Consider the following 22,812-nt stretch of genomic DNA (forward strand, 5'->3'; position numbering starts at 1 on the left):
CTGAGCTCACTTCCTCTTCCTCCCAGCGTCCTATTCTGTTTTCTCCTCCCACCTATGTTTTAACCTATCAGGGCCAAGGAGTTTCTTTATTGCTTAACCAATGAAATCAATAGATTGATATATGACACTCCCATATTATCTTCTTATTTAGCTTCTTTAGGATCACAAATTACAGACTCAGTGACCTTTATTTATGGCTAGAAACCAATTATGAGTGAGTACATCCCATGTTCATCCTTTTGGGTCTGGCTAGGATGTTGAATATTTCTCTCTTTTTAAGATTTATTTCTTTATTATGTATAAAACATTCTGCCTCCACATATGCCCACACGCCAGAGGAGGGAACCAGATTTCATTACAGTTGGTTGTGAGCCACCATATGGTTGCTGGCAATTGAACTCGGGACCTCTGGAAGAGCAGCCAGTGCTCTTAACCACTGAGCCATCTCTCCAGCCCCTGTTGAATATTTCTTTAAGTGTCTTTTGGCCATTTGAGATTCTTCTGTTGAGAATTTTCTGCTTAGTTCTAGAAGTACCTCATTTTTTAATTAGATTATTTGGTATTTTGATGTCTAATTTCTTGAGTTCTTTACATATTTTTGCAACCAGTCCTCTGTCTGATATGGAGCTGGTGAAGATCTTTTTCCATTCAGTATGCTGCCTTTTTGTCTTATTGACTGTGTCCTTTGCTTTTCAGAAACTTCTCAGTTTCAGGCCTTTCCCACTTTTGTAGATGGATGTCATCCATCCCAGACTAGACTGTGTCCTGATGCTTAGCCTTTGGGGCTTTATTTCTTCTATGAAATAGAGAGAGATCTCCGTGCACTGCCAGGACATATGAACAGAGGCACTTGTTCTATGTGGCTAAAGATAGGGGGAGAAGGAACGATCCTTGCCATATGCCTCGCTGCCCCTGATAGGACACCTACCCTTCATTTTTATTTATGACCCATTTACCTGGATAACTCAGCAGCTTTAAGAGAAATAATTTTGTTAAAGTTAAATGCTTGTACATAAAAATAAAAATAAATATATTCTTTGATGTAGGTGGATTGACAGAAATCTGAGGAAGTGTTCTAAATCAATGAAAGATTTTTAAGAAATGTATATTCCTTTAGTTGCATTTAGTAGTAGGCCAGCCCAAGGAGGTTTTCTGATACATGACCCAGGGTGATTTTAAAAGTGAATAAAAATCTTTATATTTATGTATCCTTCAGGAAAAAAAATCTCTTGAACTACCTAGGAAAGAAGAAAGGTCTGCCCAAGATTTCTTATGATTTTGTGATCTGTCAGTCTGCATGTTTTAGAAGTTTACAAAAATTGGGTATTTTATAGAAGTCACTGAGACTTTCAGAAAAAGAAGTTGTGCTACCATTATCAAAAATCTGTGTCTTTGGAATACTGCCTGGTCTCTGAGACCCAGAAATGCATCCTGTTCGTTCTCCACTGGCTGCTGGGCCTCTAAGACTTTCAGACTGAAAATGATAACATTTTATGATACCCTCCTCAGCCATCTTACCAAAGCTATGGTTAATACTCTTTCATTGCTACTTACAAAATAAAGTTACTTACTCATATGAGACAAACTTTCTGTGATAGGACCTCTCTAACAGTTTATAGACACCATCTCATTTACCACTTACAGTGAAACTTTGTGAGGCGCATTATTTCAGGAAATCAAATGAGTGGCTAAACAACTTATTTAGAGTCACACACCTTGTAAGTAGGCCATTAAAGCTCGTTGTGTCTGGGCTTCCATCGTGTATGTTCCTCCTTCACTGTCTCCCTCTTGAACAGTTGGTATCATTACATTTTCACTCAGTTAAATATTTCCACATTCATCTCAGTTGTCATGTTAAAAATTCTTGATGTCTGTAAAACCAGAGGAGACAGTGTCCTTCCTTCGTCCTATTTGCCATCCTGTAGTGTTAGCATGACGAGGAGAGGGGTAAGTATTTCAGTAACGGATTCATCCCCAGGTTAGAGCGAAGTGCCAGGCGCAGCACATGCATGGAGCCCAGCAAATATTTATTGAATGAACAAATGAGCTCCCAACACAGACAGTTGTCTGGCTACTTGCAGCAGAAAGAACATCCATGAGCTGGCAAGCTGCCTTGTGAAAGGTCATTCAAACCAATCACTGAATAATTAAAATATAGGGCGAAAACTAGCCACTTAAAAATGACAGCATTGGAAAATAAAGCAGAGTCGCATGCTCTTATTACAGGAGAGAGAGGCAGCATGGCACCAGTGCAGGATCGGAGGAGGCACAGGTTCCAGCTGCATAGACAGTATGGAGCAATCCGTCATCTCCACTGTTCCATGATCCGCCATGCTGCTTGATTGTGATTCACGGTTTCATCTATCCTCTGGGATTTCTTGTTGTCCATTGGAAGCACAAGTGTGTAGAATAAAGTGATTTTAGAATCTGGAGATAATTTGATGAACACAAATTGCCTTATTTGATGTTTCTCCTTCTTGAGCATTGCATGTTTCCTTTGAGCTGTTAGTTTACTTGGAACATTTGAAATTTTGGAAATGTGATTCTTATTTAACTTGGGGACCATGAAATACTAGTTAATTAGGTTTATATTTTTCTATATATTTTCTATATATTTTATACCTCATGAATAATCTTTGATTTACATTGTTTTTAAAAATCTGTTTACTTTTATTGCTAGTTTTTTAACAGTGAGATAACTTATTATAATCTAAAATTCATCATGACACTTAAACCTTATTTTCCTAATTGCTTATTCTTCTTAAATTGAATGGCTTGATAACAAACTAGGTGTTGTTCATGATTAAAAAATCCCTTTGGATTATTTAGTTCAAGGTGTTTCTTACAGACAATAAGAGCAATAATACGTATGCCATCAGTCCCTGTGATGCTCTAGGAACAGTGCTTTGTATTGTGACTCACAATGTATGCATGCTTCTCAGAGCTAGCCTTGACATGGTTCTCCGGTATAGATTTTTATTAAATAGGTGCTTTTGAATCTAGGCCTTTGGAGGTGCCTGGCACGGATGGAAGAGGAGAGGACTCTGTGCTGTGAAGACCCATTTGGGTCCTCCCGTTGCTAGGCTCTCAGATCCAATCCCCAGTGGACTCATTTCCAGAGTACCAGTTGAATGGCACAGAAATGCTTTCCCAGGAGATCCAGTGCTCACTCTCTTTGAGAAAAGAAGTCGCACTGTGGCAGTCCTTACGTCATGAGGATGTGTGTGCCATCTGGGTGGCATTTTAATTTAGCACTATACTACTTTGTTAGGCGAGGGTGATAAATAATAAGTAGAGTTTGCTTAAGATCTGTGTGCCAAGAGAAAGAGGTATATTCAAAACAGCGCCGTTGTTGAAAGTGTCTTGTCAGCAGTGAGTAGCTTCTTGCCAATATTTCTAACATAATGATCATTTCCTCTCATAGTACTTGGATGTGCTGGCTTAAAAACTTAAGTCTGTTTAGTGTTAGATGGCTGTCACTACCCATACGCACAAACACGTGCATATACACAAGATTTTAAAAATTAATTTAAAATTTAAAAATAGATGTCAGCACAAACTGATGTTTCTGCAACCTAAATGATAGACACAAAATACGTTTTCCAAAGCATGACAACACTTTGCAGGCAATAATCTATAAACTGAAGACTGCTGAGTCTTGACCCAGTAGAAATCAACTGGGTAATTGAAGAATTCCCATCTGACTTTTTGAACTGTGTGTTAGAAATAATGGGATCTTTTACACAGTAAAATCTCTGTTTCTAAACCACCTGCTAATTAGTGGTATACCAGTAGATAACAATCTCTGATAATAGAACAAAAGGAAGAAATGGTATTTTATAACATTATTGAAGAAGCCATTCAAATCTGAGTTCTTAGTGCCCCAAAGCTTTTAGCAAAAGAAATTTATGAACACACTGTAAAGATCTGGTGGATATGCTGGTCTACCTGTTGTGACCACTGGCTGAAGGATCACATCAAGCTTCATTTCTGTACTGTATTTTTAAAGATTTGGGTATTTTTCACATGGTAATCACATGCTTAAATTACCTAAGAAGATACATTTTTCCTAATAGCCTTGTATTGCTTTGATTCCATTGGGTAATATAATCCAATAAAAGTATTATTATTAATATGCTTTTATCCTTATACTGAACTGAACATCATTGATCCTGCCAGATTGATTATATTCTATTAAGTTTACACTTAAACACAATACTAATTCACTTTGCCTTTCCTTTCTCTGGTTTAGAAAGAACAAGGATTCTGTCTGTTTGTTTGCTTCAACTTTTCTCCACCTATTCACTAACTACAGAAGAAAATACCCCATGCTATGTAATTTATATTCCTGCTAATTAGCTTATTACAGCATAGGCAGATTAATTCCTTTGGATGAAAAGATGTTTGGAGGCATTATAAGCAGGGGCTGCAAGTATTACTAACCAGAAATGGCAAATGAATGTATTACTTGCTCATTCCTAACAAGGTTTTGGAATCTGTGTGTAGCTTCAGTTTTTCCAATACAAAGGAAAGTCTTTGGTGTGCAGTGGACCAGTTGCTTCTTGCACATTCAGGTAATTGTACGAGACGTCAAATGAGGAAAAGGGATGTGTGTTTGTCCACTGCAGAAACATGAAATAAGGTTTGCAACACTCTCAAGAACGTGTCCACAGTGTCAGGGAGAATGAGGCTTCTGCACTCTTAAATCAATTCCATTGGTCCCAAGTGTGCGTTCACTCAGCATCCCTCCTACTTTCTGGAGTGTAGGTTCAGAACAGTGGTGGAATATATTTCTACACTTAGGACTACTGGAAACTCCTCATGTTCCCTTTGGTTTTAGGGATCCACCCACAAATTGGAATGAATCTCACCATCACTCTCCTCTAGTGCTAAAGAACCAAAGTGGCAAGGGTGTGGATATTTGTAAGGAATCAGAAAGCTGAAGCCCGCCATGCTGACAAATATGAGAGGAGGTGGGTGTTCTCAATCATCCTAAGGCACATAACATTTAAATATCAAGTAGAGTTCCTGTGCCAATCCAGCATGGAAGGGAAAAATTGTCCCTGATGGAAACCCAAGTAATCATCCACTTCAGAGCCAGTTCTTTGTCCTGTAATGCTGATCCCAACTCCATCCATATCTTTTCGGATAATTGTTGCGTCATTGTATATCTCTTCTTCCTCCTGTGAATGGTACCTGTATCTTCCTTCTAGATCTTTCCCTTCTATTTTTAGACATGGTATCACTGTTCAAAATGTTCACCCTGAACTCTACACCTCTTCAGCTGCTGTCAGAGAATAAATAGTCTTCCCCTGATTTCCCTTGCCTTTACTTCTTACCTCTCAGAGGTGGTGTGGCTTTCAAGCATGCATTGTACCTGGTGGTAAGACATTTCTACCTCTGTTAAAGTGTGAAGATAATAATAATAAAAAAAAAAAAAAACAAGAACGGACTGGGTGAGCTACCCCTGCACTTCTGTGCTATCCAAATTCCCAAGTTTACATGGTTACAAGCCAGGGAGATTATTGTGCAAGTACTTCTGTTTTTAAACATAACAGATTAAAGGTGATTCCTGGTCCACAGGGATCGCAGTAGATTCGTAAATAATCTACTGCAGTATCTGGTGATATATTGCTTGGTAGATCTGCCAGAAAGCTCAAATTCCTTCCTCCTTAGTCTCCCCAAAGAGATTTTGCCATGGTCTGTCCCATATTCCATTCTCAGTGCCTTCCAAAGAGCTGGGCTCTTATGCCACAATAAGTAGACTCCTGAGGAATACATAAGAGATTTCAAATGAAACAGTGCCATTGGAAGTGATGATGTAAGTATTCACTTCACATAATGGTTCCAGGGAAAAACATATTCAGTGAATTGTCTTTCTAATATTGGCAAATACTGTAATGCTTCATGACTTGTTCCTCAAGAACATCATACAAGACGTTTTCACCATATTCACCCCTCCCCCAACTCCTCTCAGATACACCCCCTCTTTCCTACCCACCCAACTCTAATGCCCGCTTTTGTTTTTTTATTTACCCCCATCAATTTCAGTTTTTGCTGCCCCTATGTTCTCAGGTGGCCTTTGGGGCTGTTAATGAAAACTGACACTGTCTCCTACTGGCTCTTAGTAGCCAGTCGCTTCCTTGACTCAGAGTAGGACTTCATGCCCACCTCCCCTCCCCATGTTGGGATTTCTCTGACTAGAACTTGCACAGGTCTTACGCTTGCAGTTGCAAACTTTCTGAGTTCATGCATACAGCTGCCCTGTTGTATCTGGAAGAAACTGTTCCCTTTTTCTTAAGTATTTGATGGTGAAGAATTAAATTTAGCAGCATGATTCATGAATCACACTAAGGTGATAGCAGGTTTTTCTCCTGTTACTTCTGTATGATTAGTATAAACGTCAGCAGAGTATCAAAAGCAAAAATCAAAATTTATTAGCTCTGAAAGGTCTTGTGCACCACCAGTAGTCCATGAAATACACTCCAAGAGCCTCTGCTCTTTAGCCACAATCAAAGTCTAAATTAGCTCCATAAATTCAATTTTTGTTCATCAAAATTATATTTTTATGAACTCTAAGTCTACCATAAATCTAAATTTAAAAAGAAGGGTACTGATAACTAATTGAACTATAGAGATTAGAGTGGCGGGGCTGCGTTCCAGCAGCCCTGGCTCCCGCATGGCAGGCTTATGCCCGAAATAATTACACGGAAACTGTATTCTTTTAAACACTGCCTGGCCCGGCTAGTTCCAGCCTCTTATTGGCTAGCTCTTACATATTGTTCTAACCCATTTCTAATATTCTGTGTAGCCCACGAGGTGGCTTACCAGGAAGGATCTTAACCTGCATCTGTCTGGAGTGGGAGAATCATGGCGACTCTCTGACTCAGCTTCTTTCTCCCAGCATTCTCTTCTGTTTACTCCACCCACCTATGGATTGGCCTATCAAGGGGCCTAGGCAGTTTCTTTATTAATAAGAAATCACTCCCACATCATTGAACCTTTTTTGTGGTGCACTCCTTTAATCCCAGCCCTCAGGAGTCAGAGGCAAGCAGATCTCTGTGAGTTCAAGGCCAGCCTGAACTATAAGAGCTAGTTCCAGGACAGGCTCTAAAACTACAGTGAAACCCTGTCTCGAAAAACCAAAGAGAAAAAAAAAAGTGCCTTTAGGACTTGTCTTATCAGATACAAGTTCCTGAATGAAACCTTAGTCTCCAGAGAGATTAGGATGCCTGTCTACTACGGGAAATGCTGTACCTCAGGAGTGTAGTTCCTTTTAGCTATCCCAGGATATGATCCTTACCTTTTTAGTCAATTCTCTCCATTTATTTTATACCTAAGCTCGAAACACACTGTTTTAACATTCTTTAAAAAATGGCATATTCCATTTTAGTTCCTTTATTTTTTTTCCATAGAAATGGATTAAGCTGCTAGATAATAAATCAGGATACTGAGCATTTTCAGAGTCTCTTATAACTAGAAAAATTTTCATTCTTCTAACAATTAACCTGTGATAAAAGAGAGCCTACTGAAAAAGTTCTGACCGAGAACACGAGCACCACACAGACAAGAAACTTTCCTGTAGAGCCTCTTTCGTGTACTCCCCAGCAGGAACTGTCCCTCAGCCGGGACTGGGCGGGATGAGGGGGGGTACACAATGCATGACACTCTGAATGCTCTCTCTAGAATTTTCCCTCATTCCTCTCAAGATGCATGAAAATCTCATTACAGGCATTCAACACCTGCTTCCTAAAAGGTCTCAAAAAATATGTCAGTTTGCTCAGCTCACTTGACAGTATGTCACGGATTTGTTGTTGGTTCTTTCTGGCTTTTTTTTTTTTAACTCCATATGGAATGCGATTCACAGATAAATGCTGCCTTGCAGTAACAAGCTTCTCGACTTTCACAAGCAGTTCCGTAGCCTGTCATTCTCCGAGGTCGCAACTTGAAAGCACCTGATTGGTAACCCCCTGTTTATTTACTAGCGGCGTGTCAACAGGTAAACCAAGTGACATGTAGCACTGTACTCCGGCATCACCTTGTTAATATGAGCAGCTGAGATGCATTAGGAAGGCTCTTTCCAAATCAGAGTAATGCAAACTGACAGGTTTCTCCTTTTCTCTGAGCAGAGTTGGTAAGTGCTCAAAGCCTGCGCAAGTATCATGGTATGGAAAATTAAGGATTCCTTACTCACAGAGGATGGCCAGGTAGCCAGAAAGCCAACACTAAACAAAACGGACTAATTGGTGACGAGATGTGATATAGATGCACATCTGTATTATATGGATAGAGGAAACCTCTGAACTACAGGAAACTTTCATAGCCCAGCAGCTCTGCTAGAGATGTGTGCTTCTTAGGAAGCCTTTGACTGTTTTGCTCTGGAAACTTAAGAGACCACACACGCTCTCAATGAAAAAACAACTTTAGTAATATTCTGATAAGCTGTATACTGTAACGTCTTCTAACCTGATAAAACTTTAGTTTCTGTTTGTCATAGTCCATCATCATGATCCCTTGCTTTTGTATTTATTTATTTTACTTTATGTGTATGAATGTATTGCTTGCATGTATGTATGTGCGCCGACTATATGCCTTGCTGAATCCCCTGGAACTGGGTTCGGCAAATGACTATGAGTCATAATGTGAATACTAGGAGTTGAACCCAGGTCCTCTGCAAGAGAAAGCGCTCCTAACTCCTGAGCCATCTCTTCAGCCCTATTTGAAGGATTTTAAGCAAAGGGGAGGGTGTAGCTATGTCTCAAAATTTCCCCTAAAAAAAGTATCACATCAAATCATTGACTTTTCTACATCTGTTGTGGCCTGTCACTCATGAACCGCCGCATCCTGTTGGCTTATGGCAGTCCCTCTTTGTAAACCTTCTGCGGCTGCCCAAGACTTATACCCCAGTTGCCTTCTTCACTATGGTCTGCTGTTGACCTAAAAAAGGAATTTATTCACGTTAAAGCCAATTCAGATATTGAACGTGACAGCAACTGTAGAAGAATTCGTCCAAAGCACCGTATTATTAGTATAACTAATTCTAAAGCAATATTCCTTGTAACTGTGCTATAATGACAGTCATTAAATGAGTTGGTCCCAAAGGGAGTCATGGAAGTGGGAGGCCACAGGCTTACTGTTTTCAAACAATTAAAGCATCAGCACACTTGCAGATTCTAAGCAACTGTAGGGAAGTTATACCACTGCAGATTATTTTCATTCATAGACTGAATTGCCCAGGTATGAATGCCATTTTATGATAAACATGCAAAAATGCAAATTTTATTCAGACTTTGCAAGAAAAAAAAATCACCTTTGACCTAAACGATGTATATGTAAAGATGGAGCCTGAGGTCTTGGGAAGGTGGCTCAGTGGGGTAAAATGCTTTCTATGAAAGCATAAGTGATTGAGTTCAGGTCCCCAGAACCCAGAGAATGCCAATGGTAGTGTACACCTGTAATCCCAGTGTTCCTATAGCAACATGGGAAGTAGAAACTAGAGAATGCCTAGGCCTTCCCAGGCTGGTTAGCCTGGTGTATGTAGCAGTGAAAAAGAGACCCACCTCAAAAAAGGTCAGAAGCAAGGTTCTTCTCTGACTTTTGCTCACATACATATCATTCTCCTGTCCATACTCTCACACACACACACAAACACACACTTGCAAGGATAAAAGGATACAGCTTAATTTCAAACAAGGGAGGAAGTAGATTTATACAGAGCACCTTTGAGTCTAACTCCATCTTTCGTGAGGGCGGATAGTTCTGACAGTGTGCTCCTGAGACCGACATCAGGAGCATCACCTGGCAACTATTTCAAAATGCAAATTCTCAGGCCTCACCCAAAACAGTGGAATCAGAGACTCTGGAGGTGATGCCAAGAAATTGCATTTCAGAAAGTCCTTCAGGTAGTTCTGATGCATAGCACATCTACTGAAAACGCTCCATCTGTGGGTGTAGGCAATCCTGGAACCATAGCATCATTTCGACTGATGTCATTGGTGCTGGATTCTCTCTGCTTAGTTATCTGGGAAGCACTATTTTAACAAAAATCTGTGACATTGAGTTTTCGGAACCTCTCCCACGCTTTTGTGAGGTTGTCTTCCAATTTGTCTGCTCTAGAGCACCCATTTCAGAGGCTACCCCAGAACCGTCCAACCTACGCACAAGTTCTACAGTGTCAGGCAGGTGGAGGAGGGGGGAGTCTTTGGATTAATGGGAAAGAAGGTATCTAATTTCCCATCTTCTTTCCCTCTGGAGGTTAGAAGACCCATGAGTATTGGCCCATTTTAAGAGTCTCTAGAGTTGGATTGTGCTAGGTCTGACACCAGGCCACTCATCAAAGTTTGGGCTGTCAAGAGGAGGTGCCAGAAAACAAATAACAACCTTGACTTTCCAACTGCTTCATTGCCCCGGAGAAATGTCCTGAGCCAACAAAGAAGGCCTAAGGAGTTAATGGTGTAGAACAAATGGCTCATAGGTACATGTGTGTTCCAGATACTTACAAATCTCACCAAGTTGTGATGAGGTCAAATCATAAGGTTTTCCTGGATATTTATGATTTTATAAAGTAAATATTTTAAAATGAAGTTTACATCAAAAGCATGATAAATCAACATATCAAATATAGTAAAAGGAAGTGATATGCGCAGTCTTTTTACCACGCGCCCTTGCAACCTTCCCCATGAACATCATTTCCCGTCCACCACTTGGGACTCTGACAAGAAATGGCAGCAAGGAAACAGTCAGAGAGCACATCCTAGGAGTCCACATGCTCCTTGAAGTCTTGACTCCTAATTAAAGCATACCACAGCAAAGCAGTCAGTCTGTCTGCTCACAGCTTCCCATCTCCCTGCCTTTTCCCCAGTGGGAGCTCTTCTTTAAATATACAGAGGAATAATTAAAAGAATAAGCTTTAGGGAGCCAAGGAGTGTTATCATAGAAAATGAAAAATGTTCCAGAATGAAGAATAATCCCAGCCAAGAGGAGTGCATTGAAATTCATGAAGGAACCTCTCTGCTTTGGGCATGCCTGTTTAAAATGTCACTCTCTGAAATGTATTACAACAACTGACAACTTACCGTGAAGCTTGAGGAATATCAACATTTGTAATGTGGGAGAAACATTACAAAGAGAGTGGAAGAAAGCTTCTTAAAGACAGATTCTAGCTTCAGATATTCAGTGTAGACTTTAATGGAGCTGTTGATAACCTTGTTATCTAACAGTTCCAACTGTGGAGTGCATTAAACTTCTGTACTGCAGTAAAAAAATGGGTGAAAACCAAGGGTGTGTACTTATTGTGCTTGATAAAAATGCCATTTATTTAAAGTATTAAGAGTGGCCATTATGTTCAAGGACAAAGTTTCCTTCTTCTCAGTAAACTTTATCTTGGAAGAATAAAATGTTTAAACAGTTTTTGAGTTTCACTTAGGACACAGGATGTTTTCAATGGTTTTTTGTTTGTTTGTTTCTTTAGGACAGTATCAAATGTAAAAAGATGATTTAACACATTCACACTTAAAATAAGTTGTCTCTCATTTCTTTTCCATTATTGCATACCAGTAGCTAAAGCTGTATATTGGTATGTGATTCCTAGTCAGAGAATTTATAAGGAAAAATAAGTCAAATTGTTTTACAGTAGATTTTCTTTGTTGTTATTCATTAGTTGGTTTGTTGGTAGTTTATACACAGTCTTTTTTTTTTTTTTTTTTTTCGAGACAGGGTTTCTCTGTGGCTTTGGAGCCTGTCCTGGAACTCTGTAGACCAGGCTGGTCTCGAACTCACAGAAATCCGCCTGCCTCTGCCTCCCGAGTGCTGGGATTAAAGGTGTGCGCCACCATCGCCCGGCTATACACAGTCTTAATGTTCTGGCTTTCCTGGAATTCAAAAAAGCATACTGCCTCTCCCTTCCAAACAATGGAAATAAGGCCAGGAACCTCCAAGACCATACAAAAAGTGAGATATATTTATATTCTCTGTCTCTCTGTGTCTGTCTCTGCTTCTCTACCTCTGTCTGTCTGTCACTTTCTTCCTCTCTCCAATTTCATGCATGAGCCCTGCATCCACATTGCTTCTACTCTCCCTCATATCCCTTCCATATCCTCCCCAACTCCCACATCCATGATATCATCTCCTTTGATTCTTATCATTATATAAACATGTGTGTATATACACATGTATATACAACCTACTGCACTTGTGTGTCTAGGATTGATCACTTGGTAAGACTTAATTCTATCTTATTTAATAGCCATATGACCTTGAAAAGTGGCTTCAACATCTCTGAACCTAACAACAGTGTCCTGATTCCCTAGCTTATAGGGTAGCTTTGAGGATTCAGTAAACAATATCCTAAAGTATGTAAAGAAATATAAGTTCTTTGTCTGTGGTTGAATTTTATATTATTTTTAATCTTTTAAAAACTATATTTTGTGTGTGTACACAGACACACATACATACATTAAAATTGTATGTTTCAAAACAAAACCAAAAGTTTCCTGTAACTCAGTCTGTAGACCAGGCTGCTCTCAGAGATTCATCTGCCTCTGCCTCCCCAAGCGTTGGGCTTAAAAGTGTGTTCTTTTAAGAACAGTTTAAAGCCTGAAAGTTTTAGTCAACAGAGATTTTCTAAATCACAAGGAAGCTTAAAGACTGTCTGACTCAGTGATTCGCAGCTCCTGTGGGCATAGTCAGGGCTTGGATTACTGTTTGGAAGGGTCCCTTGTATCTTCCCCTTTCATCCTATAGTCATCTTCCCAGAGCCCATCGTCCTACTACACAGAATTCACAGAATCTCTTACACACAACCACTAAACACATTTTCCTAAAGCTCAGTCTTTTCTGAGGTGCTACAACAATACTTGCACTGTAGCATCTGTCAATAGTCGCCCATCTTACTTAAAGCCCACGGTAATGAAGCAAATTCTGGCACATTCTCTAGCCAGGTAAGAACACGCAAGGTCCAAGTCTTTCCTTCATTGTTTTTTTTTGTTTGTTTGTTTGACTGGTTGGTTTGTTGGGTTTTGTTGCATTTTATTTCTCTCACCATGAGAGTTATATACATTAAAAACTGACAAACAAACAATAAGCATGACTTAAAAGTGTTAGGGAAATTGACATGGTGAAACTTGGGAAACGCTCGATGGTGCCTGACTTGTCAGAGAACCATCCTCATTTGTACACATCACTGCTAGCCCTCCTCCCACACAAACAGTGTCTTGCCCTCAGTTCTCCTATCTGGAAACTTCTCTTCTTACACATGCTATTGCTCTATGGCCATGTTTCCGCAAGTCTCTTACCATCTCCTATAACACATATGTGTTTGTTTTCAAACTTTTTAAGATTCTTTTTTTTCTTAATAGCTTGAAATGTCTCCATATAGAACAGGCTGCCATGTTGAGTCATGAGTTATCTTGACTTCACTTTTGTTGCAGAATGTTAAAATGATCTTGAAACAGGTGGATGGATTGATAGGTGTTATCTAGACATTCTTTTTTTTAAAAAAAAAATGCCTGTGTGTTTGGGTTTTTTATTGTTTTATTGAGCTATATATTTTTCTCCCCTCCCCTCCCCTTCTACCCTCTCCTGTGATCCCCATGCTCCCAATTTACACAGGAGATTTTGCCTTTTTCAATATCTCATGTAGTTTAGATCCATGTCTGTCTCTCTTGGGGGTCCTCATTGTTGTCTGTGTTCCCTGGAATTGTGAATTGTAAGCTGGTTTTTCTTTGTTTTATGTCTAAAAGCCACTTATGAGTGAGTACATATGATATTTGCCTTTCTGGATCTGGTTTACCTCACTCAATATGTTGTTTTCTAGATCCATCCATTTGCCCGCAAATTTCAAGATGTCATTCTTTTTTATCTGCTGTGTAGTATTCCCATTGTGTAAATGTACCATATTTTCCTTATCCATTCTTTGTTGAGGGGCAAATAGGTTGTTTCCAGGTTCAGGCTATGACAAACAAAGCTGCTATGAACATAGTTGAGCACATGTCCTTGTGGGACGATTGAGCATCCTATGGATATATACCCAAAAGTGGTATTACTGGGTCTTGAGGAAGGTTTTTTTCTAATTTTCTGAGAAATCTCCATACTGATAACCAAAGGGGCTGTACCAGCTTGCACGTCTATCAGCAATGCAGAAGTGTTCCCTTTACTCCACATCCTCTCCAGCATAAGTTATCATCAGTGTTTTTGATCTTGGCCATTCTTGTTTGTGTAAGATGGAATCTCAGAGTTGTTTTCTCTAAACATTCTTTATAATGTGATTTGGGATGTTGAATTGTTTGAAATCAGGACATGTTATCTTAAAAGAGAGAGAGAGAGAGAGAGAGAGAGAGAGAGAGAGAGAGAGAGAGAGAGCAAAACATACCAGAAAGTCAATGAAAGGAACATTTTTTTTGGGAAACAAAGCAGGTGGCTTATGTCTATAATCCCAGCATATGAGACAGGAAAACAAGAAGATTCTGAGTTTGAGGCCAGCCTATGCTACACAGGCATCCTATGCCATTCTGAGCTTTCTAACAAGAGCCCATCTCAAAATGTAAACTAAAACATTCATTGTAATCACCATTCTGATATGCTTGCTTCATTCCCTTTACTTTCCATAGATGAAAACATCTCTGTGTTGACAGGCAGATGTTCCTACAGAATCACTGTGCTCTTAGTTACTGTCAAGATATAAGCAATGCCTCTGCTCCATAGGGGAACGTACGGTATGGACCCTGTGCACTTCATGCCATGTCTGACTGATTTACAAGCATATTAAAAATTCAATGAGCAAGCACCAACCAGAAGGCATTGTTCCCTGCCCTTTGAGAATGAACTAAAAATCTCTTCCAAATTTAAAACTGAGATTTGGGGAGAAGTTGAAAGCAAAGATTTGTTTCTAGAAAACATAGTAGATACTGAAGTAGGAGGAAGGGAGGAACTTCATTTTTCTAAAAACCTTGACTTCCCTTCCTCACAGCCTCCCTTTCAACAGACATGTGACACTAGCCTTCGCTTCTCAATGCAACAGAGAGATCCATGAATGTAAGGCAGAGTTGCTGTGATTTACTTTGTGTTAGCTGGAGTATTTTCGCCAGAAACTCAAATACAGGAACCTTGATCTCCAGAGTCATGGGGGAACTTTTAAGGTGTGATACCTAAAAGGAAGTGACTGGACCATGGGGCTACTACTCTTAGAGGGGTGAATGCTGGCTTCTCAGATGAGGTTTGCAAGAGTTTGCTCTTGAAAGAATGGGTTGTTGTACAGTACGATGACCTCACATACATGGTCCTTTGTGCTTATGGCCATTTTCCTGCCCAGTTCCTTGCCATGTTGCAACATGCTAAGAGTCCAAGAAGATGGAGCCACCCAAACTCGGGCTAAAGCTGCCCCCAACTGAACAAAATGTACCTCTTTTCTTTATAAAGCACCCAGTGTCATGTATTCTGTATATAGCAACACAAAGTAAACTGAGGCAGTGTTGAAATAGGAGCGGCGGGGCTGCGTCCCCAGCACCCGGCCGCCCGCATGGCTAGCTTATGCCCAGAAATAATTACACGGAAACTGTATTCTTTCAAACACTGCCTGGCCCGGCTAGTTCCAGATTCTTATTGGATAGCTCTTACATATTGTTCTAACCCATTTCTAATATTCTGTGTAGCCCACGAGCTGGCTTACCAGGGAGGATCTTAACCTGCATCTGTCTGGAGCGGGAGAATCATGGCGACTCCTCGACTTAGCTTCTTTTTCCCAGCATTCTCTTCTGTCTACTCCGCCTACCTAATTTTCTGTCCTATGAGGGCCGAGGCAGTTTCTTTATTATTACAAGACCCACCTCCATCAAGGCAGGGTGTCCTTAATGTTCCCAGTGAAAACTGTGCTTTATATGGTTTTGAGACATATGTAGGGCACCTGTAGTTTCTGCCAGTTCGTTGTGTCTTTGAAAAAAAAAAAAAAGCTACTTTGTCTTCTCTTTCGCTGAATTTCTGGTAGCTGCACTTAATGTGTTCTGTCCCTTTGCACCAATTTGCAAAGGAACCTTCAAATTCTAAGAAGGCTTCTGCCCTTCCCTAACCTGCTACCCCCACAGTTGGAAGTGGACTGAGATGGCAGCAGACCCACAGGGGAGAAAATCAGTTAATTGCAGCTGTCAGAGTTGTTTTAGGTGACTTTGTACTCGGATTTAAGATCACCATGAACTGAGAATTCACATAGCAACAAAAAATCTGCGGTCTGCTAATGCCAAGAATGACTCATCTGGTGAGAACTGCATTGTATTGATAATACAATGCAGACAGAAGGAAAAGACTGTGCTATCTGCTCTCTTTGTGCTTCTGACCTTGAGCAGAATTATAACTTGTTTGTTGCAGAAGTTGAGCATCTAATGTGCTGTTGCACCTGTTAGTTCTTGTATACTAAATGGCAAAGCACTTGCAGATCTGTGATTGCTTTGTGGGTGAAATATTTTCTGCAATCTGGTGAACCGGCTTTTTAAAGACAATGCACTCAATTGTGTTCCTCGCATCCCTTATCTCTCAAAAGTGTGCTTCCTTGAGCTGTTTGAGTACTCCAGTCATCCCTACGTTGTAGAACATGTCTGGCTTTGTATTTTCAAGGTAACATTGTGATTGTTTTTTTTTTTTTTTGTTTTTTTTTTTTTTAATACAGAGACCATGAACCAGGCAAGTCCTGCCAGGAAGCTGGAAGAGGTTCTTCATCTCGCAGAGCTCTGCATAGAAGTCCTACAGCAGAATGAAGAGCATCATGCCGAGGTGATGACTCGGAGCCAGAACATAAAGTTCCCCCAAGGGCTTTGCCATAGCGGGGCAGCACTGAAAAGATAGCCTGACTGGAGTCTCAGTGTGTAGCTGTTCCTGGAAATGTGACTCCTGTATGTTACAAAGCGTGTGAGTGTGTGTGTGTGATTTCATATTGATAATAAGGACATGGGAAAGCTAGGGAGATCAGTCCCTAAGATACATAAACAATAGTTGGCAGAGCTGGAACACACCCATTTTGGAATAACAAACCAGTTGCTTTCTTATCCCCATGATACGATTGCTTTGTGTGAAAATGTGTTCTGGTAAGCATTAAATGGGAGATTTGTGATGAACTTTACAATCAAAAACATTCAGTTGTGTGACTGCTGACTGTGATCTTCCCACTTATATCAAACTTTCTGTGTGTTTTCACTACCTCTTTGGTTGTTTTGTTGTGGCTGCTATTGTTGTTGTTCGCCATGCTTGGGAGGAACCTGGACCCTTCTATGTGTTCCCCAACGCTCTGGCCCTGAGCCCGTTGCCAGCCAAGTCCTAACTGCACATTACCATTTACTACAGATCTGGAGTATTCTCACACCAACCTGCTTATTCTGAGACTTAACCTAATAACTTAACTTTCCTATAGTTGTGAGTTTATCTACAAAAACAATTTCCTGGTTTTTGAGTTAAATGGAAGAAATATGCAGAATTAAATAAATACAATAAACTTTAGTGTCCTGACAGTGCTATTATTTTTGAGGAAGCAGATGTAACGAACCAAAAGAAATCAAAGCATATATATATATGAATTTATAGAATATTTATTTTTAATGGAATCTAGTTTTCAAAAAATATGAGAAACTACAGGGTCTATATTTTGAGCAAATTCTTAGAAAAGAGTATTCATGGAGCCTTACTACAGGCAACTAAGATTTATTGTATCTACTTATAAATATGATCATTCAAAACATCTGCTTTTAGCTCACACTGTGGAATCTAGTTTTTAGCTTGCATCTGTCATGTGTGAACTTGTTATGGATATTTTATTTTAAACTGAAGAAACAGCTGCTTCAATAATTTAAAATGAATTCCCAGGAGGATATTTTCTGGGCTAGCATCACTGCCATGCTACAAAGAAAATGATCAAATGATAAAATATAGGTATGTTTCGTCGTCTTTGTCTTGTTCTGAAAGAGATTATCATCGGAGTCCAAGGCAATTCTATATAGTTTTAATCTGAAAAGATATTCTATTTCAGTATGTGTTTCAGCTAAGGCAGCTAATATTCATATGTATTTAATAGAAATTAAATCATAATGTTTTTAACAGAGTCAATGTGGTCACTAAAAGTGCTTGTTAAAAGTATAATGAGTCAAACACAATTGAAGTATAGATACTATTTGTTTTAATCCATAACATGCAATTGACTTCATTGTAACACTCAGCACAGTAGCATCACCTTCCTCTGTGCTGCAACTACATAGGAACTATACTGCTGACTTCTTTATAAATATTGTGTAACATAGTGGCATTTTTCTGTTCTGCTTATGCTCCAAATTCTTGGAATCCCACAGGGAAGAGAGGTGAGTAGAACTGTTTCTCTCTTTTTCTATCATAAGACAGCCTTTCAATGTGACTTTAAAGCAGGACCCGTTTTGATGGTTGTCACATTAAAGTCAACTTAGGCCTTTCCTTGGAATGCAAGACTTTCCTCTGAGTGGGCTCGCCTTTGCTACACTGTTAGGTGATGGTGTTTAGTTAATAATCACATGCATAATTAATGCCTTGCAGCCCAAGAAAAACACAATGCAGGGAATTTGGAAACAGTGGCTTTTTGCTTTGCCTTTCATTGATTTTTTTTTTTTTAGATCTTTCTTTCCACCTTTATATCAGATATTCCCTCTGAGCAGTACTAGAGAAAAAATTGGTCTGATTTTAAAGTCATCTCCAGACTGAGTGTGTTGGTGGATGGCACTCTCCACTGAGGTTCATTTTGCTGACTTCCAGGGCCAGTTTCTTTACTCTCAACTGTGCCTGGTTCCCTCTGTACTTCACCTCCTCTAGGGAGGTTAATGCGTTTGCCTCAAGACAACCTTCAGGTGGCTCTGGTTCCCACTCTTCTTTCCACTCTGCCTCCCTCTGCAGTGCAGTCCACTCAACAGGACTAAGTGGCCATTTCTGTCCTCCCACAATCCCTCAGTGAGACATTCATCTCCTTGACAGGAACTTGCTTTTAAGGCAGTCCCTCCTCCTCTGGAGACCTCTTGACCTTTCAGGTTTTTCTTTAAGATACTGCGTTTTCTCCCCAGAAAGAAGACTTTAGCTCTTTTCCAGCAAAATCTTTAAGATTTTCTCCACATTTCCTGGAGAAGATGTCGGATCAGAGATTTCAGACAAATGGATCTAGCAGTTCTTCATCCAAAAAAACGTTCCCTTTAATAGAGATAGAAAGTCCAGGTGCTTACTGGAAAAGTCATTAGCTCTAATCAGCTACACATGCATGCATATGTGCACGTGTGTACAGACCAAAGGCTGACATCGGGTGTCTGTCTTCCTCTGTCATCCCCCACGTCATTCTTTGATACAAGGTCTCTTATTGAACATAGAGCCCACATATTCACGCTAGGCTAGGTAGTCCAGTGAGCTACATGTCTCTGCCTCCTCATCTGCCCTTGACTCTCTGTGTGGATGCTAACAATCCAGAATTAGGTTTGCATGCTTGTGCAACAAGCACAGACTTGGCAACAGAGCTTCCAACCTAGTCTTCGTTATTATTTTTGGTTTGGGTTAGTTATTGTTTTTATGGTTAGACATTTTGTTTTGTAGAGACAGGGTCTTGCTATATAGTCCAGACTGACCTCCTACTCATATCCACTTTACCCAGTTTCCAGATTCCAAATATATGCTACCATGTCTATACAATTAGTTTTTGGGTTTATGTGTATGTGTTTCACTTTGAAATGAGGTTGGTGTGGGAGGTCCTTCTGTTTATGTGTTGCTTTTATTGGCTAATGAATAAAGAAACTGGCTTGGCCTGATAGGGCAGAGTAGAGCTAGGAGGGGAAAACTAAATTGAATGCTGGGAGAAAGAAGTAGAGTCAGGGAGAAGCCATGTAGCCCCACCAAAGACAGACGCCAGAAATACCTGGTAAGCCACGGCCTCATAGTGATACACAGATTAATGGAGATGGGTTAATTTAAGATATGAGTTAGCCAGAAATATGCTTAAGCTATTGGCCAAACAGTATTGCAAATAATATGGTTTCTGTGTGATTATTTTGGGGCTGAGCAGCCAGGAACAAACAAGCGGCCTCCTATAACATGAGTTACCTAATTTGCTATGTAACAAAGAATGACCTTGAACTTCCAATCCCCCTACTTCAAGAATTGCAGGCAGACCCCAGCATGCCAACTTTATATGGTGATGGTAACAGAACCAACCGAGGGCTTCATACATACATACATACATACATACTATTGGTCAATATTGCTTTGGCTATTGGTTCCAAATATTGTTGGAGTTTCATGGTTTGTTTTGCTGTTATTTTTTGGTGTTTTTGCTGTTCCATATGAATTTTAGGATTGTTTTTCTTATATATTCTGGCATTAACCCTTGGCAGATACATAATAGTCAAGCAACTTATTTTCTCATACTCTTAGGTTATCTCTTTACTCTGTTAACTGATATTTTACTGTACATATGATCTTTTTGATATATTTCCATTAGTCCATTTTTGCTTTTGCTTTCTATGAATTTCAAGTCTTACCTAAACGCTTGCCCCTTCCAACATCTGAATCTGTTTCCCTAGTTTTCTTCTAGTGTTAGCGTAGTTTCTCTCCATAGTTTCTCAGTGGCTGTGTGTGTGTATGTGTGTGTGTGCGTTTAATCCATTTTGAGTTGGTTTTTGGAGTTGAGGACAGCACAGGAATCTAGCTTCTTCACATGGGTATTTGACTTTTTTGGTGCCATTTATTTTCTGTTTTTTTGTTTTGTTTTGTTTTTGTTTAAAATTTTCTCCAATATAGTTCTTAGTACCTTTGTTGGTGGACTTTTCTTTCCCACCCACCAGTTCCCAAACGATTGACAAGAAGAGACTTAATATTAATTACAAATGCTTGGTCAATAGCTCAGGCTTGTTACTAAATAACTATTATATTTAAATTAATGCATATTTCTTATCTATGCTTTGCCATCTGGCTTGGTACCTTTTCTCAGTACAGCATGCCCATCTTGCTTCACTCTGTGTCCGTTCAGGACTTCCCCAACTATGCCCTTCTTCATCCTAGCATCCTTAGTTTGGTTGTCCCACCTACACTTCCTACCTGGCTACCAGTCAGCCAACTTCTTATTAAACCAATTCGAGTGACAAATCTTTACAGTGTACTACAGACAGATTATTCCACAGCATACCTTTGCTGAAGATCAGTTGACTGTGAGTGCAAGTTTTCTTCCAAGTCGTCTGTTCTATTCTATTAATGCCTGTCTCTTTACTGCCTATTTGTTGATTGATTGATTCTATGTGTGCACACATCAGCACACACAAGTGGAGACAATGTCTGTTCTCCACCATGTCTGTCCCAGGATCACAGGTCATCTGAGTTGGTGACACCTTTACCTGTGGAGTCATCTCACCTGCCCCTTTGTCTCTTTACAGTTAATTAATAACTTGGTGTATTTTGAATTCAAGCAGTATGATGCCTTATGCTTTGTCCTTTTTGTTTGCAGTTTCTTTGGATACTTGGAATTTTTTGTGGTTCCCTATGAATTTTAGAAGCTTTTTCATAGTTTAATGAAGAAAGTCATAGATATTCTGAGGGCGATGGCATTAAATATGTAGCTAGCTTTCCATGATGTGCGCTTTATAATGTTGTTTCTCCCAATATATGATATATTTCTGCTTATGTCCTCTTCTTTTTCATTTGTATTTCAACTTTCTTTTCTTCTTTCTTTCTTTCTTTCTTTCTTTCTTTCTTTCTTTCTTTCTTTCTTTCTTTCTTTCTTTCTATATTTATTTATAGTTTTCCAAGACAGGGGTTCTCTGTATAGCAGTCCTGGCTGTCTTGGCACTCACTCCTTTGACCAGGCTCACCTTGAACTCACAGAGATTCACCTGCTTCTGCCTACCAAGTGCTGGGATTAAAGGTGTGCACCACAACCACCTGGCTCAATTTGTACTAAAGAGATTTTTTTTAATTCTTTAAGTTTATTTTTGTATATTTGATTTTTAAACTTATAAGAACAAAGGTAACATATTCTAAAGTGTCTTCACCTTATTTCTTTTTATTTCAATATTTGTCTATATTGAATAATGATTGTCAAAATTATAAATCAGAACTGTGAGAAGCCTCCAATCAGAGGTTTTAGTCAGATGTCATCTTTTAATATTATGGTCCATTCTACTGGACCCTTCTAGAAGATGGCCTTTCATATTGGTCTGTATGTGTTTGTGTATGTGTATTGTAGGGCCAAGAGATATACTAGTTATTGAATTGTCTCTAACGCTATTATAGTCACTCACATATTATAGCACTGTAGACTAATGTTGTCTTGTAAAATGAAATAAACATGCCAAAGCCTAGTTTTCTGTTTTAGCTCAATATAGAGCAATCTTCCATTTTTATATTAAATTATATATTATGTATTATAATGTTAAAAGGAATTAAAGGCTTCAGACCTCAGGTAAATTAGAAAATATATAAATAAACCATGTGTTTATGGTAAGAAAAATCAAGGAACAGTAGCAGTGTTCTAATATGCAAAGTAGAAGATGGATGGATGGATAGATGATGGATAGATGGATGATGGATGGATGGATAGATGGATGGATGATGGATGGATGGATGATCTAGTGTACCTTGTATAGTTACTTAAGAAAACTATATAATTGCTCTCCCAGTTACTAGCTCTTCATATTAAACAAGAATACTTATGCTATCTTCTCAAAAGAGCAATTTGGGGGATTAACTAAGATAACACTTATAAAACTTTAGAACAGTACTTGACACACAAAGCTTTTTAAATCCATATTAAACATTTCTTCTCATTTTAACTTGTTTGTTTTTAAG

At 39.3% G+C, this 22,812-nt stretch overlaps 1 protein-coding gene across 5 annotated transcripts in view; it reads left to right on the plus strand.

Moving 5' to 3' along the window:
• Nucleotides 1-22,812, plus strand: part of Cadps2 (calcium dependent secretion activator 2) — a 533,470-nt gene that overhangs the window by 418,296 nt on the left and 92,362 nt on the right. For all 5 annotated transcript variants that reach the window (XM_050145948.1, XM_050145944.1, XM_050145945.1 and 2 more), the window contains one exon: nucleotides 16,655-16,758. In XM_050145948.1, coding sequence (XP_050001905.1) covers nucleotides 16,655-16,758 — 104 coding nt within the window. The remainder of the gene's footprint in view (nucleotides 1-16,654; nucleotides 16,759-22,812) is intronic.

This window comes from Alexandromys fortis, unplaced genomic scaffold, assembly GCF_014885135.2.
Source record: "Alexandromys fortis isolate MF-2015 unplaced genomic scaffold, M_Fortis_MF-2015_v1.1 scaffold_34, whole genome shotgun sequence".
Lineage (NCBI taxonomy): Eukaryota > Metazoa > Chordata > Mammalia > Rodentia > Cricetidae > Alexandromys > Alexandromys fortis.